The sequence below is a fragment of the Delphinus delphis genome, chromosome 19, assembly GCF_949987515.2.
Source record: "Delphinus delphis chromosome 19, mDelDel1.2, whole genome shotgun sequence".
In the NCBI taxonomy this organism is placed as follows: Eukaryota; Metazoa; Chordata; class Mammalia; order Artiodactyla; family Delphinidae; genus Delphinus; species Delphinus delphis.
In genome coordinates, this window is record NC_082701.1 from 17,390,715 (window position 1) to 17,411,102 (window position 20,388).

At 37.2% G+C, this 20,388-nt stretch overlaps 1 protein-coding gene across 1 annotated transcript in view; it reads left to right on the top strand.

Annotated features, from left to right (window-relative positions):
- The window catches only part of LOC132414563 (leucine-rich repeat-containing protein 37A-like), a 36,311-nt gene extending 21,009 nt beyond the window's left edge, over positions 1-15,302 (top strand). Inside the window, exons 10-11 of the mRNA XM_059997213.1 lie at positions 14,078-14,230; positions 15,116-15,302. Of these exons, the coding sequence (XP_059853196.1) occupies positions 14,078-14,096 (19 nt within the window). The 3' untranslated portion in view covers positions 14,097-14,230; positions 15,116-15,302. The remainder of the gene's footprint in view (positions 1-14,077; positions 14,231-15,115) is intronic.
- Positions 15,303-20,388: the final 5,086 nt, after the last annotated feature.

Below are 20,388 nucleotides of genomic sequence, written 5' to 3' on the forward strand. Positions count from 1 at the left end.
AAGAAGAAGCAGGGCTGAAACTAGAATCCCTCATGTAGCCAGTACTTCCACAAGAGGAAATGTGGGCAAAGGAGGATGAGTAGAAGGATGAAGAGAGGCTTCCCTCCCTTGTTTCCCCAGTATCATCCGTCCCTGGGAACTGGAAAACATACCATTCTCAAGGGGCATAGATCATTAAATCAAATAACAATTTATTCTGGTGCCCTCTCTCTCCTGGTTCATCAAGTACCAGTTATTTACAACATGCTCGACCTCCTGCCCATAGAGGATCATCTACTTCTGGCCCCTCACGTACGGTCATTGGGGTTGCGAGAATACTTGGATCACTGGGCCTCCCTCCACTGTGGAGCCAAGGCCTGACTTTTCTCCCAAGTTCTCAAACTCAGGTACAAATGTGTACCCTGTCTTGGTAGGGGGTTCTCCACCATTTCAAGCTGGTGGAAAATTCCCATTGGGTTGTTTTTTTTCTTTAAAAAAAGATCCCAATCCTTGGATAACTAGCAGGGAGGTGCCAGAAAGACAGGGTAAAGAAGAACGTGTGAGAGCAGCCATTGCGCAAGACGGCCCTCCTCAGGCCCTGGCCTCTCCTGACCCCGCTGCGGGTCAGCTGTGTGCCGCTCGGCTCCCTGCAGCTCAGCCCAGCACCAAACCTAGCCACCTCCTGCCTCAGCCAGCACAGGACCCGGGCTGCATGATTCCAAGTGATTCACTATGTGAATAAGTTCTCATTTGCAGAGAGCACAGCATAGGAAAAGTGGCCATTAATGTTAATTCCCTTCCCCCTTCCATTCCTTAATCTTGTTCCATTATGTATGCAGATCAGTTATATTAGCTTAATAATGTAACCAAGAATCTGATTTTTAGCAAGGGGGTAGCTCTTAGAATCTTAGGGAGCTGGAACTCTGAATGAATGAATTAAAACAATGCAATTACACCACTAATTTTAAAATTTATCATCATTGATTAAAAGTAAACATTAAAAAATTAAATTAACAATTTATTATCCCGCAATTGAGACTCACCACAAGGTGTCACGTCTGTCAGGCATTCACTGTCACAACGCAGCTTGACTGTCTTACAGGCAACCTCAATACTATCTTTAAATTGGCAGAGGCAGCAGCCCATACGCCTAGGTAAGATCCTATAAATGGAAACACTGGTCATTAAAGTTGTGATAAAAGAGTTACTTGAGTAGGTAGAAGGGGGAGTCCAAGGCCCCCACAGACCAGTGCAAAAAGGAGTTCTTGGGGCTCATGGGCTGGAGAACAGGATAGGGGCCGGTTGGCCAGTTGCTGCTCTTGACTGTTGTAAATAAATATAGAGGAGGAGAGAGGTGCCCAACAGAAGGATTAGGATGGCAGTAGGTATGGTATGCCTAGAAAAAAGGGAATAGGGATTAGAATTGGGGGACATTGATCTGTAATTTAATTCAGAAGTATCTCGTACCAACTCCAAAGCCTCACTTTGGGTTGAGAGTACACAGGAAGAAGGCAGACTTCTAAGAAGAGTCTGAATAAGACCTCACCTTCTGGAGTCCCTTTCTCAGTTCCTATATGTCAGTAGTAATATATTAGAAATTATTCTGGTAATAAAAAAGCATCATGTGGTTAAACAATAATAGAGATCGCATTGGCCAAATCTGGACAAATGGAACATTCCAAAGAATAACATGATCATTATAAGGTATAACATAGTTAATTTAGAAAAAAGCACATGAGTTCATAATGATACTCAAAATGAAAAGTGGCGGAGCTCTTCTTTATAGAATAATGTCAGCTAATAAATGCAAAAGGAATGATAGATCAGGAAAGTGTCATTTTACAACTATCAATGTAATAATCGATTCAGACAAGGATTATCATTGATGCACAGTTGGGTGAAGAGTTGTTTGAAAGTAGGATCTCCACTGATCCCAAAGTATGGGACCTCATATTATTTATCAATTACCAAGGGGAAAAATAACTTCACAATGGAGAGATATGGAAGAAACCACCTTAATCAAGGGATCAAACTTAGCACTGGGCCACCTGAAGTGATGAAGTATGAAGAATACATCACCTATATAGTATTCTTCCCCAAAATATTTACTTTGAATCAAATGAGGAAACAGACAAATCCAGATTGTGGGACAATTTACAAGACAACTGACTTAGACTCTTCAAAAATGCCAATGTCATAAAAGACCAAAAAAAAAAAATAGTAGGGAAATATTCTAGATTAAAGGAAACAAAGATATGGCATGCAATGACTAATCTTTAATTGGACCCTGTATGAAAATAAAACAGATTTAAAGAATGTTATTGGCTACTGGCCAAGATGAAGTAACAAGGACCAATTTAACCTCCCACCTGAAACAATGAAAGCATCAGGCAGAACATATGAAACAACAGTTTTCAAGAAACTGCACTTCAGGCAATACAGTTCAGTGATCCCCAGGAGATGGAAAATGAATGAAGTGATACCTATAATAGCCCTAACTTACTTCTCTGAGAGAGTTTCCAGGTCATGGTATGGGGAAGAGATGTCCAGGCTGAGACTGGTGGACTCCCTGACTGAGGAAATGGAGCTGAGAGTCTGGGAAAACCAAGGTAACTAGAGTTCACAAAGCAGAGTATCAGAGAGAAAAGAAGTGCACAGACAACGAACTCTGGGGATATGCAGAGGGATCTCTTGAGAATTCAACACAGTATTGGTCAGTACATTTGTGTGAGGAATTACTTGATGCCAGGAAAAGAACCACAAGAAAGGATTAATAAGAAGAATAACTGGATATCACACAGGGTTGTAGGAATAGTACCTGTTCCTACAAGTCAGACTGGAAAACCTCATGATACTCAGAAAGGACTTGTCTCAGTAGTTGCAAATAATGAGCTCCAGACTAAAGGCTACGTGGACTCCTACCCAACGAATCTTAACAGCTAGACTTAAAAGAATAAAATTGTTCTGAGTAACTTAATTTCACACAAAACAAAGCCCAAGCATTTTACAGGAATATAAATATATATAGCACACAATAAACTAAACTCACAACATCTGTTATCATATGAAAAATTGCCAAACATGCAAAGAATTAAGAAAATATGACCCATACTGAGGAGAAAAGGCAACCAATCAAAACTAACCCATAATCTATGCAGATGTTAGAATTGGCAGAAAAGAATATTTAAAAAGTTATTATACACGAAGAAAAGTTATTATAACTATTTCATATGTTAAAAAACCCGGACTAGGGCTTCCCTGGTGGCGCAGGGGTTGAGAGTCCGCCTGCCGATGCACGGGACACGGGTTCGTGCCCCAGTCCGGGAAGATCCCACATGCCGCGGAGCGGTTTGGCCCGTGCAACATGGCCACTGAGCCTGCGCGTCCAGAACCTGTGCTCCGCAATGGGAGAGGCCACAACAGTGAGAGGCCCATGTACTGCAAAAAAAAAAAAAAAAAAAAAAAAACCCAGACTAAATACTGAAAATCTTAGTACAGGCATGGAAAATGCAAAACAGACCCAAACTGAGCTTCTAGAGATTAAAAACAATGTCTAAATGAAAAAGACATTGAACGAGGTTAATGGCAGAAGAGACAGCGCAGAAGACAGGGTCAGTGAACATTAAACCATAGTAATAGAAACTATCCAAGATTAAACAAAAAGAGTAACAAAACAAAACAACAACAAAAATGAAAGAGCATCAGTGAGTTGTGCAACAACTTCAAGTGGCCTATTCCATGTGTACTTAGAGTCCATGAAGGAGAGGAGAAATACATTGAAGAAATAATTGCCAAAATGTTTCCAAACTGGTAAACACTGTAAACCCACAAAGTCAAGAAGATCAATGAACTTTAAGCATAAGAAACATGGACAAAACTACACCAAGGCACAAAAAGTAATCAAATTGCTCAAAACCAGCAATAAAGGGAAAAATTTTAAAGCAGCCAGAGGAAAAAACTATACACTACATACAGAGGAACAAAGATAACAATGACAGCAGAATTCTTGTTGGAAACAATGTAAACGAGAACTCAGTGGAATAACATCTTTAAAGTAGTGAATTGAATTCTATCAACCTAGAATTCTATACCCAGATCTGTCAAAACAAAAGCAAAATAAAGACTATCTCAGACATACAAAAGCTGAAAGAATTCATTACTAATAGACTTTCCCTATAAGAAATGTTAAAAGAAGTATTTTTAAGTAGAAGGAAAATGACACCAGATTGGAATAATGATCTACAAAAAAGATTAAAAATACTGGAATTGGGAGTTCCCTGGTGGTTCATTGGTTAAAAATCTGCTTGTCAATGCAGGTGACACGGGTTCGATCCCTGGTCCAGGAAGATCCCACATGCCGTGGAGCAACTAAGCCCGTATGCCACAACTACTGAGCCTGCACTCTAGAGCCTGTGTGCCACAACTACTGAAGCCCATGCACCTAGAGCCTGTGCTCTGCAACAACAGAAGCCATCCAATGAGTAGCCGGTGCACCACAACAAAGAGTAGCCTCTGCTAGCCACAACTGGAGAAACCCCAGGCAAAGCAGCAAAGACACAACGCAGCAAAAAAATACATTAAAAAAAATACTTAAGTGCTTCCCTGGTGGCAGAGTGGTTGAGAATCTGCCTGCTAATGAAGGGGACACAGGTTCGAGCCCTGGTCTGGGAGGATCCCACATGCCACGGAGCAACTAGGCCCGTGAGCCACAACTACTGAGTCTGCACTCTAGAGCCCGTGAGCCACAACTACTGAGACCATGTGCCGCAACTAGTGAAACCTGTGACCATAGAGCCCGTGCTCTGCAACAAGAGAAGCCACCGCAATGAGAAGCCTGCATACTGCAATGAAGAGTAGTCCCGGCTAGCCACAACTAGAGAAAGCCTGTGTGCAACAATGAAGACCCAATGCGGCCAAAAATAAATAAACAAATTAAGAAAAGAAAAAAAGGGAAAAATCACATAGTCATTGCAATAGATGGAGGAAAAGAATGAGAGAATCTAACATCCATTCCTGATTAAAGAAAAACACAGCCCTCAGTAGACTAGGAATGGAAGGAGACTTCCTCAACTTGATAAATGACTTCTACAAAATACCTAACATCATATTTAATGGTGAAGGACAAAGTACTTTCTCTCCAGGATCAGGACAAAGGCAAGGATGTCTGTTCTCATTACTTCTATTTGACATTGCACTGAAGGTTCTAGCCAGTGCAATAGGGCAACAAAAAGAAAAGAGATATTCAGAATGCAAAGGAAGAAGTAAATCTATCTTTATTTACAGATAACATGATTATGTAGAAAACCTGATAGAATCTACAAAAATGCTACTGGAACTAATAAATGAGTTTATCAAGTTTGCAGGATACGAGATCAACATACAAAAAGATTAATTGATCTCAACAAACAATCAGAGATCAAAGTTTTAAAACACTACTTATAATAGGATCAAACAGATAAAATACTTAGAATAAATCTGACAAAAGATGTAAAAGACTTACACACTGAAAACTGTAAAATATTGCTGGGAGAAATTAAGGAAGATCTAAATAAATGGAGAGATAAAAAGTATTCATGGATCAGAAGATTCAGTATTGTTGAGACATCAATTCTCCCCAAATCGATTTATAGATCAAAATCCCAGTAGGCTTTTCTATAGAAATTGACAAGCTAATTCTAAAATTCATATGGAAATAAAATTTAGAATAACTATAACAACTTTGAAAAAGAACAGAGTTGGAGAATTAACAGTAACTGATTTCAAGGCTTATGAAGCTACACTTTCAAGACACTGTGATAGTAGTGTAAGGACAGAGAAAAAGATCAAAGGAACAGAATAGAAAGTTCAGAAGGAGAGAGATGTGGACAACTGACTTTCAGGTTCAAAGGCATTTAAGTGGAGAAACGATAGTCTTTGCAACAAATGATGCTGGAGCAATTGAATATCCAGCTGCAAAAAAAAAAAACAGAAAGAAGTTCCATCCAAACCATATACAGAAATGAACTCAAATTGGTTCAAAGATCTAAATGTAAAACATAAAACTATAAAACTTCTAGAAGAAAGCAGGTGAAAAATTTTATGACCGTGAGTTCGGCAAGATTTCTTAGATACAACACCAAAAGCATAATCCATAAAAGAAAAATATAGATAAATTAGACACCATCAAAATTAAGAATTTCTGCCCTGCATAAGACACTCCTGAGAGAATGAAAAGATGAGTCACAGAATGGGAGAAAATACTTAGCAATCTCTTATACTTAGATAAGAGATTCAAAGATATATGGATGGAAAATAAGCATATGAAAAGATGTTTGACATGATTAATCATTAGGGATGCTACAGTGAGATACAACTACACACCTATTAAACTATCTAAAATTAAAAATACAAAGCATAGCAAGTGTTGGCCGCAACGTGAAGAAGATGCAACTCTCATATACTGCTGGTAGAGATGAAAATGATCAAACCACTATGGAAAATAGGTATTTTTAAAAAACTTAAACATACACTTACCAATGATCCAGCCATTCTACTTGCAGGTATTTACCCAAGAGAAATGGAAGTACACATCCACACAAAGACTTGTACACAACTATTATACTGTGTACAACTATTATATTGCAACTTTATCTGTAATAGACAAAGACTGAACCAACTCAAATGTCCATCATTGGTGAGTAGATAAATTGTGGTACATCCATGTAATGGAATACTATTCAGCAATAAACAGAAATGAATTACTGATATATTGAACAATATGGATGAAGATTAAAATAATCATGCTGAGTTAGAAGCCAGTTAGAAAAAAGTATACCCTGTATGATTCCATTTACATAAAATTCTAGAAAATGCAGACAGAAAGCAGATCAATGGTTGCATGGCAACTGGGAAGGGCGAGGAAAGATGGGAAGGAAGAATTACAAAGAGACATTAAGAAACTTTCTGAGGTGATGGACATTTTGATTTTGGTGATGTCTTCATGGTGCGTATGTATGTGTGTGGGTGAACAAAGATTACTGTATGTCAATTAGACCTCAAAAAGCTGTTAAAAGAAACGATATTATATAAGAGAGACAATTGAGGAAATTTGAATAGCAACTATTTATTAGGTAATATTATTGTGTAGGAATTCAATTTCTTAAATACTGTGTGTTAATAGTATTATAGTTACATAGGGAAATAATTTTTAATATCCAGAGAGGAGGGCATCTAGCTGACAAGACAGGGATTGCAATTGTGGCAGATGCTTTGGGGAGCTGAGGAAGATGAGGCTACAGCAGTGACCAATGTGTGATGGCATGGTGAAGACGGTCATTTGTCAGCTGACCTGACAAAGACGGTTGGAACAGACTGCTAAATGCAGGGCACTTTCCGCATACTAATCTCATGCAATCCCCTCAACTAGCCTTGGCATAACAGAAGGTTTCTATTAGCTTCCCATATTGGCGGGGGGATGGCACAGTTTAAGGTGCAGTGAGTTGTGTAATAAACTGTCACAATAGGGTCCTACAGAAATAGTTTTTGAAACTGCAAAAAAATGAAACTTGAACCTTCTCTCACAACATATATGAAAAGTAACTCAAAATGAATCATAGACCTAAATGTAACTATACAACTTCTGGAAGAAAACAGAGGAGAAAATCTTTGTGATTTTGGGTTAAACAATGGGGTCTCAGACAAAGACTTCTTAGGTAAGACACAAAAAAGCACAAACCATCTAAGAAAAATTGCTAAGGGATTCCCTTGTGGTTAAGACTCCGAGTTCCCAATGCAGGGGGCCCGGGTTCGATCCCTGGTCAGGGAAGTAGATCCCACATGCATGCCACAACTAAGAGTTCGCATGCCACAACCAAGAAGCCCATGAGCCGCCACGAAGACCCACACAACAAAATAAATAAATAAATATGAAAAAAAAGAAAAATTGCTAAATTAGAGTTCATCAAAAATTTAAAACTTCTGGTCCTCAGAGACACTTTAATACAATGAAGAAAAGTCACAATCTGTGAGAAGATATTTACTAAACACATATCTGAGAGAAAGGACTTTTTCCACTGCTTTTTATATAAAGCACTCTTAAAACACAATATCAGTATCCAATGAAAAATGGATTTGAACAGACACTTCATTTAAAAAGATATTTGCACATGAATAGACACTCAACATCATCAGCTATTACAGAAATGCAAAATGTGGCAAAAACCACGAGGTGCAACTACACACCTACTAGAAAGGCTAAAATATTCTTAAAAACAAATATAAGGATCAGGTGAAGATGTGGAGCAACCGCAATCTCATAGACTGCCCGTGGGGAAGCAAACTGGCACAGGCACTTTAGAAAACAGTTGAGCAGTTTCTTAAAAAGTTAAATATGCACTTAGCATATGATGAAGCTACCCCAAAGAAATGAAAACATATGCTCGCACAAAACATATGTTCAGACACTCATGTGACTGTTTTCAGGGGCTTTGTTCATAACGGCAAAAAACGAGAAAAAACTCAAATGTTCATCAAACGATGAATGCGTAAACAAATTGTATATCCAGTCAACTAGAATACTGCTCAGCAATAAAAAGGAATGAACTACTGACAGGGGCAACAAAACAGATGAATCTCCAAAGAGACTGGCTCAGTGAAAGAAGCCAAAAACAAAGGCTACATACCACATGATTTCATTTATAAGGTATTCTGGAAAAGGCAACATTATACGGATAAAAATCAGATTGGTGGTTGCCAGGGACTGGTAGAGAGAGGAGGATGGATTGACTACAGAGGGACACGAGGGGTCTTTTGGGAGTGCAGAAGTTTTCTTTACTTCAGATGTGGTGGTGGCTACAGAACTATACGTTTGTCAAAACACATCACACTGTATATTTAAAAATAGTGCATTTGGTTAAATGAAAATTATAAATAAATAAACCTGACTTAAGAAAATAATAAAACAAACCTAAAAAAAAATGGAGTGAAAATAAATGCAAGAAAAATCAACTTACAGTTTTTCCAATTCAAGGGTCATCATGAGGATGCTTTCAACTGTTGTAAGTGACACTTGTGTTGTTCCCATGTCTCTGAAGGAGAAGCCCAAACATGCGTGATAGAAAACCCAAAGACAAAAGTTCTAAACTTAAAAAGATACTTAACATGTGATTACTTCAATGCTGGCTTCTTACTTGCCATAGATGATAATTCCAAAGAGCTCTTATTGAAGAAATTTAAATTTGCATCATCAAATTAATGACCTTGGTGCTGAACAGTACAATCATTTTTTATTATCCTTACTTCTCATTTTCATTTGCATCTACCTCTTTTGATCACTCTTTTTTAAAAAAAAATAATGTATCCCTTATTCCTTTTTTCTTTCTGGGATAAATAATATTCCTACATGCATCTACATGTTCCATATCTATATGTGTTCTTCAACACTGTTCTCATTCTCTGCTGGCTGTCTTACCCAAATATATTCTTTCTTAATCCGTTTCTTTGCCAAAAACACTTACTTTCAATAACCCAGTTAAAATCTAAATTATTACTTTTTAGCCAAAGTACTCAATCTTTGACGAAAGTAAAAAGGAGAAATTATCTCATGAGCCATGAAACTGTTGCAATACTTACAAATATTTTAATGCTGGCAATTTAAAAAGATGAGACTCTTCAACTGTTGTCAAAGGATTACGATTGAGAATTCTGAAAAATGGAATGGAATTAAAATTATCTGCATTTTCAATTACTTCTATGAAAGCTTATATTCATTTTTTTTTTTCGTATGGAACTGGAAGGTTAAAAAAAAAGTCATTTTCTGCCTTTACGTATAAATCACCCTTAGTTTCTGTAAAACACTCTTTCATTGGGAACTACCCAGGTCTCTAGATGATAAAGTGGAGAACAGAAACAAACAAACAAAAAAAAAAAGAAGAAAAAAAGTGGCTAGCAAAGAAAAAATATGCCAAATGACTCTTCAGGTTAAAAACCCTCGAAGTGACTATGCTGGTAGGAAGCCCTTGCTCTGTAAAACAGTACTATTTCTAGTGTCCTCCATAATTCAAGGTGTTTGTCTTTCATCTCTACCAATTTTTTAAAATTTCATGATTTACACTACCCAGCTAAAGACAAAAATAGGGCTAATTCCTTGGTTCTGGAGCCAAAGAAGAGATAAATCCAAGAGGAACTGGTGAAAGCCATACTCCCATCACATAGTCCCATGTGTATTCTTGTACCATAGCCTTTGTTACTGTGTATGTAATCACCTGTTTACTTGTCAGTCTCCTAGAATGTCAGCAACTTGAGAGCAGGGACCACACTTTATTGTCATTATTATACCTGTGCCTGACATAGTGCCTAATATTTACTAGGTATTTAATAAATGTTTGCTGAATAAATAAAAAACATTTTATATATATATCTATAAAATAAACAAATAAATTTTGGGGAACAAAATTTTATTCCAAAATGCTGGAATAGATTTTCTTCTTAGTTATTTCTTTCTTTTCATTAGTTCTTTAAAACAAATAAGGGGGAAAAAAAAACCCAAAAGAAACAGGAAGAGAGAAAAGAATATATGACTTTAGGTTAACTGTACTCAAGAATTATTGGCGTATTTTTGCAGAATATTGAAAGATAATTATCAAAACTAATATCTTTTGGGTTGTCAGGCATCTGTGATCAGCATTTAACATTTAATCCTCACAGTAACCTTATGTGATAGATATATTACCCCATTGTACAAATGAGGAAATTGAGGCACAGAGAAGTTCTATAACTTGTCCTAAGTCATCAAGCTAGCAGGAAGCAGAGCTGGAATTCGAACTCAGTTCTGACTCTAAAGCCTGTGTTTAACCTGAATGAAAAAAAAAGGGTGGGGGGGTTAAAACATCTGTTACTTTAACCTTAATTTTGAGAGCACTAAATATAGAAATAACTTTTCAAACTTTATCTACCCATCTGGGAAAGCCTCTATAAGAATTATATTTTCTCTTTTATTTATTTCTCTTTTAATTTATTTTTTCCTTAATCATCTCCCATGATAAATATTTAATTAGCCTATGGTCATTGAGACTTTAGAGATTTTTAAAAAATATTGCAGGAAAATCAGTAAAAATGATGGAGGAAGGACATCTGAAAATTCATCCCTCCATAGAAGCAACAATAACAATAATAACAACAACAAAACTGGCAAAAATGGTCAGAATCAACTTTTTCTGAACTCTGGAAATTTAACCAACAGGCTTGAAGCAAATTGGGGAGCAATTTATTCAAGGAAAACAAATTAACTTCTGTAAGAACAATGAGATCTGTGTTGCTTTAACCTGTCCTTGAACTTTGCTCTCCATGCCAGTGGTAGCCTTGCAAAACAGCCCACATCCCTGGTACCAGAAGGAGCAGCATGGACTGGGAGGGCCTTCAAAGCCTCAACCCCAAAGAACTGTCATTGTTTTACATGTCTGGTGGTCCCCTGGGATACCTCACTTGAAAGGCTTGCCTTTGACCTGACTCAGAGCTGTCTAGTGAGAAAAGACTCTCCTCAGGTGGCATTTCTGGAAAACATTTTCAAGCAAATATTTTAACATGGCGGCTGCATGAGGCAATGGGTAACAGTTGGGTGCAAAAAACAGCCCAACCGAAAAGCTTAAAAAGAAAAGCTGAGGAATAAGATGTCCACAGAGACTTTGAAATGTTCCAATGTATTCCTGGGAAACTGGAAGACCACAAGACATATTCCTGGGAATCTAGGAAGATAACTGTTAGCATTAATAAATGAGTTCAGCAAGGTTGTAGGATATAAGATCAATATTATTTCTACACACCAGCAATGAGTAATCCAAAAATGAAATTAAGAAAACAATTCCACGTGTAACAGCATCAAAACAAATAAAATACTTATGGAAAAATTTAACCAAGTAAGTGCAAGATTCACAGTGAAAAGTACAAAACTGTTGAAAGAAATTGAAGAAGATCTAAATATAAAGACATGCTGGATTCATGGACTGGAAGATAATCTTATTAAAATTTCACTACTTCCCAAATCGACCTATGGTTCCATTGCAATTCCTATCAAAATCCCAGCTGACTTCTTTCCAGAAATTGCCAAGCTAATTCTAAAATTCATATAGCAATTTAAGGAAACAGAATAAACCAAAACAGTGTTGGTAAAGTACAAAGTGGGAGGACTCAACACATCCTGGTTTCAAAACTCAGTTCAAAGCTACTGCAATCACAGTGTGGTACTGGAATAAGAACAGACATGTAAACTAATGGAACAGAATAAACCCTCATGTATATGGTCTCTTGATTTTCAACAAGCATGCCAAAACAATTCCATGTGGAAAGAACAGTCTTTTCAAATGATGCTGGGACAACTGTACATCCACACACAAAATAATGAAGCTGGACTCCTACACTTCACACCGTATATGAAAATTAACTCCAAATGGATCAAATATCCAAATGTAAGAGCTAAGGCTGTAAAACTCCTAGAAGAAAACACAGGAATAAATCTTTATGACCTTGCATTAGACAACAGTTGTTAGATATGACACCAGAAGCAGAAACAACCAAAGGAAAAATAGATGAGTTGGACTCCATAAAAATTAAAAACGTTGTGCTTCCAAGGACACTATCAAGAAAGTGAGAAAACATATAGCATGGGAGAAAATACTACAGGTGGGAAGAATAAGATGCAGTTGGGAGAAGAAAAGTATAGTAGTTGCTAGGTGTGACAATCTCAAAATTTTGAACTATTACAAATAAAACAGCCACCCTGAATCACCCCAAAGGGCAGACCCAAGTTATTTTTGTTTTTAGCGTTTATGCCTTTGTAAATCTGAGAAGCAGCCAGGATTCTAGTACATAGCAAATAGTGATGACAGCACCCTGACGTGTGTAAGCTTTGGTGTGTACATAGCTATCTAAAGGAAACAATGCTAGCTGAATGGGGGAGCATTAGGGCGGCTCTGTGACCGCAGCTCAATTTGCCTTCATAGTGTGGCCTCACCTCCCTCATTGATATTCTCAACAATGGGGTAAATAATTCAATAGGGATAAGGCTTTGATTTTCCTCTTATTCTCTCTTAGGGCTTATGTTCTTGGTACAATATTGATGTACCACAGACAAGCCAGCATGTGAATGTGCTCTGACTGGTTAAGTTACATCGACTTTCCACATTGTAGAGTTCTTCAGTTCCTAAAATCATGGAGCTTGTATTGTTAGAACCAATGAAGTGACTAAAAGAATTTTTAAAAATAAGCCATCAGTCTGCACCTGCGTAGGGGAGTGAACGAGAAACACGTTAAAGCCAGAAAAAAAAAGTATACTTAACATTTAGGATTATCAACCACTGCTGGTTTTCCATAATATATTTCATTCCTGATTTTATCTGAAAGAGATATGATTACTACCACCATTCAAAGAGTGGTACTTTATTAATTAATAAGCTCTTGGCTCATCTTTGAGGTAGATTTCAGATTTAAAATAGACTACCACACTGCTAACTACTTCACCTTATGCTTGTCAATAACATCGAGGCGTCATTCAAGAAACCCACTGTCTTATAATTACCTGAAACCCAGTGATGAATCAAGGTTTTGTGGGGCCTGAACCTCATCTACTTTGGGAAATCATATCTAATAAAAACATGCAAAGTTATGAATACAAAAATCGCCAGGACCCCTCTCAAGACCTTGCAAGGGAGCTATGCAAGTGAGGAGCCCTGAAACCTAAGCTTCATTGAATTCATGATAAATCCACCTCAGCTGGGGCCCTTTTCCAAACTTATTTAATGCAGGCAACTTATAAACACCCCAGTAATATGTCATTATAGGTAGTAAAATGACTTAACTCGAGGGTGGCATCTTCCCTTGGTGGCTTCCCTTTGGAAAGAGATGCAATAAAGTTTATATCTCATCATGGCAAATGTTTCCTGAAGCAAATTAGCTTTGTCTATTAGAAAGACTTAGCCCAAAGCAAAGACTTACTATATGTAGCAAGTTTAAGTGAGTTTAAGACATTGTATTGATGCTACTAAAACCTCCTGGTGAAGGGATGTCATGAGCCTGCTCTCCCTTGTGCTGGCAAAAGAAAAACTGACCCTGGTGCTCTCTCCCCAAGACAGGCATCAGCAAACTAACAAGGGAAAGGAAGGAGGCCGCTAAAGATAGGCATCTGCAGGAATTGCTAATCCAGCTCCAGACACAGCCTCAACAACTTCATTAACCAAAGTGTGTGAACTGTGTGAAACTGGATTTCTGAACCACAAGACAGGTAAGAGAGTCTTTTCCAAAGCCAGGTGTAGAAGAGCTCTTTACCTTGAGTCTAAAATCGCCTTCGGGCCACTGAACGTACCCACTATCATTTCCTTGTGTCATGAGAAATCACAGAATTTTTGAGCTGAAGGGGTGTAAAACCCACACTTCTTATTGAAGAGTAGTCAGCAAAGAAAGTATATTGAATTAGGCTACAGCAATGTATTTTCTTTATGTTTTTCACACTACAGCTGAACACAAACGTCTTTTTCCATACCGCAAAGGTTCCTACTGGCCACAGATAATTCACTTCAGAGATATATGCTTTTTGAAAAATAATGTTCTGGGTGGCTGGGGAGAGCCCTGTGGTCGGTGTTCAGGAATTCTTTCTGCTTTGCCATTTAAAAGAGCTAATAATGGTTGGGGCAGCACCCACACCTTATGCTCCTGAAGAATTCAGTGCTAAACTTAGTTCTTTGCAGCTCTGTGTTGCATACATTTTAAGCAGTTAGGAACTTTGCACATGAGCAGGAATCAAAGTTAAATTCAAAAGCGGAACTTCATGGACCACTCGCATAGTGGAGAGGCATCAGTGGGATTCCATGACAGTGTTTATCTGAGCGTTTTTGCTTGGTGCCTTTTATTGCCGTGACAAAGATCAGAACTATGGAAAGCAGAGCGTTTCATATATATGAGTTAAACAAGTCTCTTGGCCTCTTTGTACCTTAGTTTCCTCATTTGTAAAAGAAATAAATGGCTCTCAAGACATACTTTCCAGAATTCATACTGGGCTTACTTACACCCAGCTAACCAATAACTGAATGATGTTTTTACACACAGTTTTTTACATGCATTCATTTTCTGTTTCACTTACGACTTGTGTAAAAACTGTATTCCATGCCAGGCCTGAAACGTTCCAAAGCTCAGTTCTGTGAGTAAATTGCAACCAAGATTTCTACAAAACAAGACACAAGCAAAAGAAGAAGAAAAATATATATTCTTTCAGAACAGTTATCGTTTGGCAATAATTCTAATTTATATATGATGAAACATAACATCACTAACTCCCTCCATACACTAAAGAAATCTCACTGGGGAAGATATTATGATTTATACTTTCATGATTTTATGTGGTGCATTAAATACAAAATAGTAAATGCTCATTAAATACTTGTGTTAAGTGATCTTTATTTCTCTAGAAAGGCAGCACTATTGACATTTTGGGCTGGATAATTCTTTGCTGTGGGAGGCTCTCCTGTACTGTTGGGTGTTTAGTAGCATCTGTGGCCTCTGTCCACTAGATGCCAGGAGCATATACAGTTCTGACAAGCAAAAATGTCTCCAGACACTATCAAATGTCACCTGTGTGCAAAATCACCCTGGTTGAGAACCACTGCTCTACAATGATTCACTCTGATCCGTTTAATAATTCTCACACTAATCTTTGCCAGAGACTAAAAGGATTTGCTACTAAATTTTAGTCGGAATTTTAATCATATTTCAAAATGAGTAACAAATTAATTTTATAAAAAATTAAGCTTTATAAAAATTCCAAATATAATGAAATTATATTTGTAACTTACATAAACTGCAAAAAAGGTAGTGGTTCAAATGTACGTCTTTCGATAGACTATATTTTATTGCAGGATAAATCTCTACGAAAAGGAAAAGGAAAATATTGCCTCAATTAGCTTTTAGATATCTAATTAGTAGGAATAACTAGTAGAGGTTAGCATGATAATAATAAATAAGAAGTTTTGGTCTAAACTCCAAACCTTAGGAATTATTATTTGAACCTTCCAGAGCCCCTAACCCTGCCTTCACCTCTCTTAAGAGTCTCACCTTCAGGATCTTCATAAATTAAATATACAACTATAGATCTTGATAGATTTTGGAGGTAATCTTTCCTGAGAGCAGAAGCATTGATTAGATTCCACCTTTTGTGGTCTTACCAAATTCTAGATTATGAGCTCAAAGTTTTTATCTCTATATATCATTATAATTTCTAATATTCAAAAGAATATTCTTATATTTACACACTTCCCAGTATAGTTCTGTTTTTCTAGGCCAATTCATTACCAGAAGAAATAAAAGACCCTTTCACACAACTTGAAAGGAAGTTACTCCTCTCATTATATGTAACTTTAATTCAGTATTACACTTTCTATCATATTGACTTTTATTCGAAAATACCTACTCTTGACTATAGCTGACTGTCTTATTTCCATTGATCCCAGGTTAGTCTCTCGTTTCACCTGGATTGGTATAACTGTCTTCTGACTGGTGTTTCCATCTCTACCCTCTGCCTTTCTAAGCCATGCTCCACGCAGTCACCAGATTAAATCTCCGCAAGTGCTTCTGAAATACCAGCATCACTTGTGAACTTATTGAAGATACAAATACTCAGCCCTACTGGGGACCTCTTGAATCAGTAACTATGGGGGTGGAGCTTGTGTTTTCACAAGCCCTCCCAGTGGTTGGTTCCGTTGCAGACTAAAGCTTGTCCTAAAGCCCTGCTGTGGTAACATGGTAGCTTGGCATGTTATCCTTGGCTTGGCCTCCAAAGCCCTAGATGATCTGGCTCTCATCTCCTACTCTTCCCACTTGTACTCTACAGGTACTCAGAGTATTTTTCCTGTGTTCTGCCTTTCTCCCACTTGCCTTTTGCAAGCTTATTCTTCCCAGGATGTCTGTCATTGATACCCAATGGCCCTTCGAGGTCCCATTTAAACAGCATTGCTCTGGTAACATCTTCCCTGATCCAATTTGAAGTCTTTTTTCCCTCTTTTGTGCTCCAATACCAACTTATAGCTCTCATTGCCCATATTCATTTATTTCTTTAAATATAGCTATTTTTGCAACCCATTTCCTCTGAGTATAAACTCCTTCAAAGTATGGACTAGATACTGCTTATGTGCATCATCTATCATGTTTAAAGCCTACGTGTGGACATAAAGCAAACTCAAATATTTATAAAATCAACAAATAGCTGGGGAGTGGATAGAAGGAGGAAATGACTGTTTTAAAAGAAATGTGATTTTATTACTTCATGGTGCCTCCACAGCACTTTGTCAGTATGGTTTGAGTTATATGTTTATTTTCCCTGTGAGATCATGAGCTGATAAAAGGAAACCTGTCTTACCCGTCGGCGTGTTTACAACACCAGGCATAGTGCTTGTTAGCATACTCTTTTTTCGCTTTTTTATTGATTGGCATTTTTTTTAAGAATCAGAATACTTATGCTAACATGAAATAATCAGATTATAAAGTATTTCATAGTAGAAGTAATGAAGGGCCTAGTCCACTGAGCACTTATCTTATTGGTTTTTCTCCAAACTGTGTTGGTAAGGTTTGCAGCCCAGAAGGCATGGAAGGGACTAATATAAAGGTGTTGGCCCCTTAAGGCTTGGAAGGTTTGATAATTAAAACAACTATTTTTAGGGTCATGTGAGTCTCTTTATACCCACTTCCCTTAAGCCTTTTATGTTTGCAAGAAGAACCTATTTGCTAAAGAGGATCATTAATTGGCTTAATAAGGATTAATGACATACACAGCTTTGGATGCCATGGACAAAGGACAAAAACTGAGCTTTTATAGTGAAAAACACTGTTATCTCCTTATCCCTAAATAAAAAGAAATACTAGGCAAGCAGTTCCTCTTTGATAAAGAAGCTGGAGAGGGAATTCCCTGGTTGTCCAGGGGTTAGGACTCGGTGCTTCGACTGCTGGGGACCTGGGTTCAATCCCTGGTCAGGGAACTAAGATCCCAGAAGTCCTGTGGTGTGGCCCCAAAACCAAAACAAACAAACAAAAGAACCAGAAAAAAAAAGGCTGTAGAGATTTTTGTTAGGGGCATTTCTGATATGCTGATTTAGTGTAAACATTTCTAAATATACCACTTAACCATCATCTTAAACATTCTTAATATTGGTATCACAATTCCTGCATTGAAATCCTTAACAACAGTTTGTTCTTTTGGTAACTTAATGTGTTCTTGACAATACTGATTTTTTTTAAGATTTTTTTTTTATGTGCACCGTTTTTGAAGTCTTTATTGAATTTGTTACAATACTGCTTCTTTTTTTTTATGTTTTGGTTTTTTATCCATGAGGCATGTGGGATCTTAGCTCCCAGACCAGGGATCGAACCCACACACCCTGCGTTGGAAGGCAAAGTCTTAACCACTAGACCACCAGGGAAGTCCCTTGACAATACTGTTTACATAATTCATCTGCTTAAATATTTAATATTTAAATGTGAATTTAATTTAGATTAAATTATCAAAGTTATGAGTTAATGGCATTCATATTAATTTAAGTGTTCTATACTTTTTTGTCCTGTAGGTTACAATTTGAGGTTAACATTAATTCCTCTCATTTCACTCAACCAACATTTTCAACCTTTTCTGTAAAGGCCAGATAAGTCAAAATTTAGGCTTTGCAGGCCACATACAGTGTGTGTCACTTATTTTTCTTCGTTTCTTTTCTTCTCATTTACAGCCCGTTAAAAATCACTTTTAACTTATGGGCTGTATAAAAACGGACTGTGGGTCAGATTTGATCCATAGGTCATAAACAAAATATAAATACAGATGGAAAGTATATGAACACTTATATAACAATGTTCATATGGGAGTCTATAATTGCTCAGACCTCATTACCACTTTTCCTCTACAACTAAAGGGTATTTTTCTGTCTATACCTTGTCTATATATTAAAAAATTAAAAATGAATAGGAGATATTTAGTACTAGTGATGGGCTGGGGCCCTACACAGACTTACAGAGCTGTAGAAGTTTATTGCTAGAAGAAATTGAAGAGATTATCTAACTTGAACCCCTTACTTACTTTATAGATAATCTACTTTATAGATAAGAACTCATAAATAAATATGATTAACTTACAAATATCGGAGGGATAGCAAGCCTTCAAATGAGTCCTTATGTAATTCAGTCAAATAATTTTCACTGAGATTTCTGAAAAATGAAAAGGTTATTTCTGGATCAAAATGCAAAATAACTACAACTATATACTACATAGGACTAAGTCCTATATGTGGAGGAAAGCTGGGTAATGGTGCCTCCTAAACAACCGAATTCTTATTTAATTTAGGGATGGTGATTTCTGCTCTGTTTTCATTTACACCTTCTTTACACGTCCTCTTTTGTGTCCATCTCTCTCCATCACGCATGTGCGCACACGTGCGCACGCGCGCACACACACACACACACACACACACACACCCCACCCACTCTTCCCACCGAATCATATAGTTAATGTCTACTCTCTAGATCACGAAGTCTCTGTTAGAACCCAGCTCTGGGTGGCACCAACGTTGCAGAGCTGCCCTTCCCTCCTCTCTTGCCCCAAACCTTATTGGGAAGCCCCACCCAGAACTGTATCAGGGCAAATGAAGCCATCTGATTTTTTCCCCCATTAAAATTGTTTGGAAAACTAAAATGTGCATAAAATATACCTAACTGTTAATAATTCAATTGAACAACTGTTCAACTGTTTAATAATTACAAAACAGATCCCCACGTAACACGATTCATGTCAAGAAAGAATCCTGCCAGCATCCCAGAAGCCCCCCGTGTGCCCTTTTCCAATCACAACCCTCTCTCTGACTTCCTAGAGGGAACCACTATCCTGACTTTAAGAATAATTTCCTTGCTTTTTAAATGTAGTTTTGCCTTTTCTCTATCAGCCATAAACAACACAGTTTCGTCTTGCTTGTTCTTGAACTTTATATAAGTGGAATCATATTATATGTATTATTTTCCACCTGCTTCTTTCATTCAACATTATTTTGTAAAATTATTTTATTTTTGCCTGTAGTATGTAGTGTTGCATGTCCAACTACATGAGGCTTCTGAGTATTTGAAAGTGGCTAATGTGACTAAGGAGTTGAATTTTTAATTTAATTACTTTCAATTATTTCAAAATTAAAAAAACTGATACTCAATGTAATTATTGGAAAATGTTTATGTTAGCAACAATTTGCATATGTGATACTACTTTTTCGAGTGTAAATTTTATGAAATCTAAATACCGATCAAGTATTTGTAATAAAATTTAGCAACCAAATTGTGATTTCAAAGAGTTAGTATGGGAAAAAAATGTAGATTCTCTCATTAATTTTTATATTGATTACATGTAGATATGATAATACTCTGGAT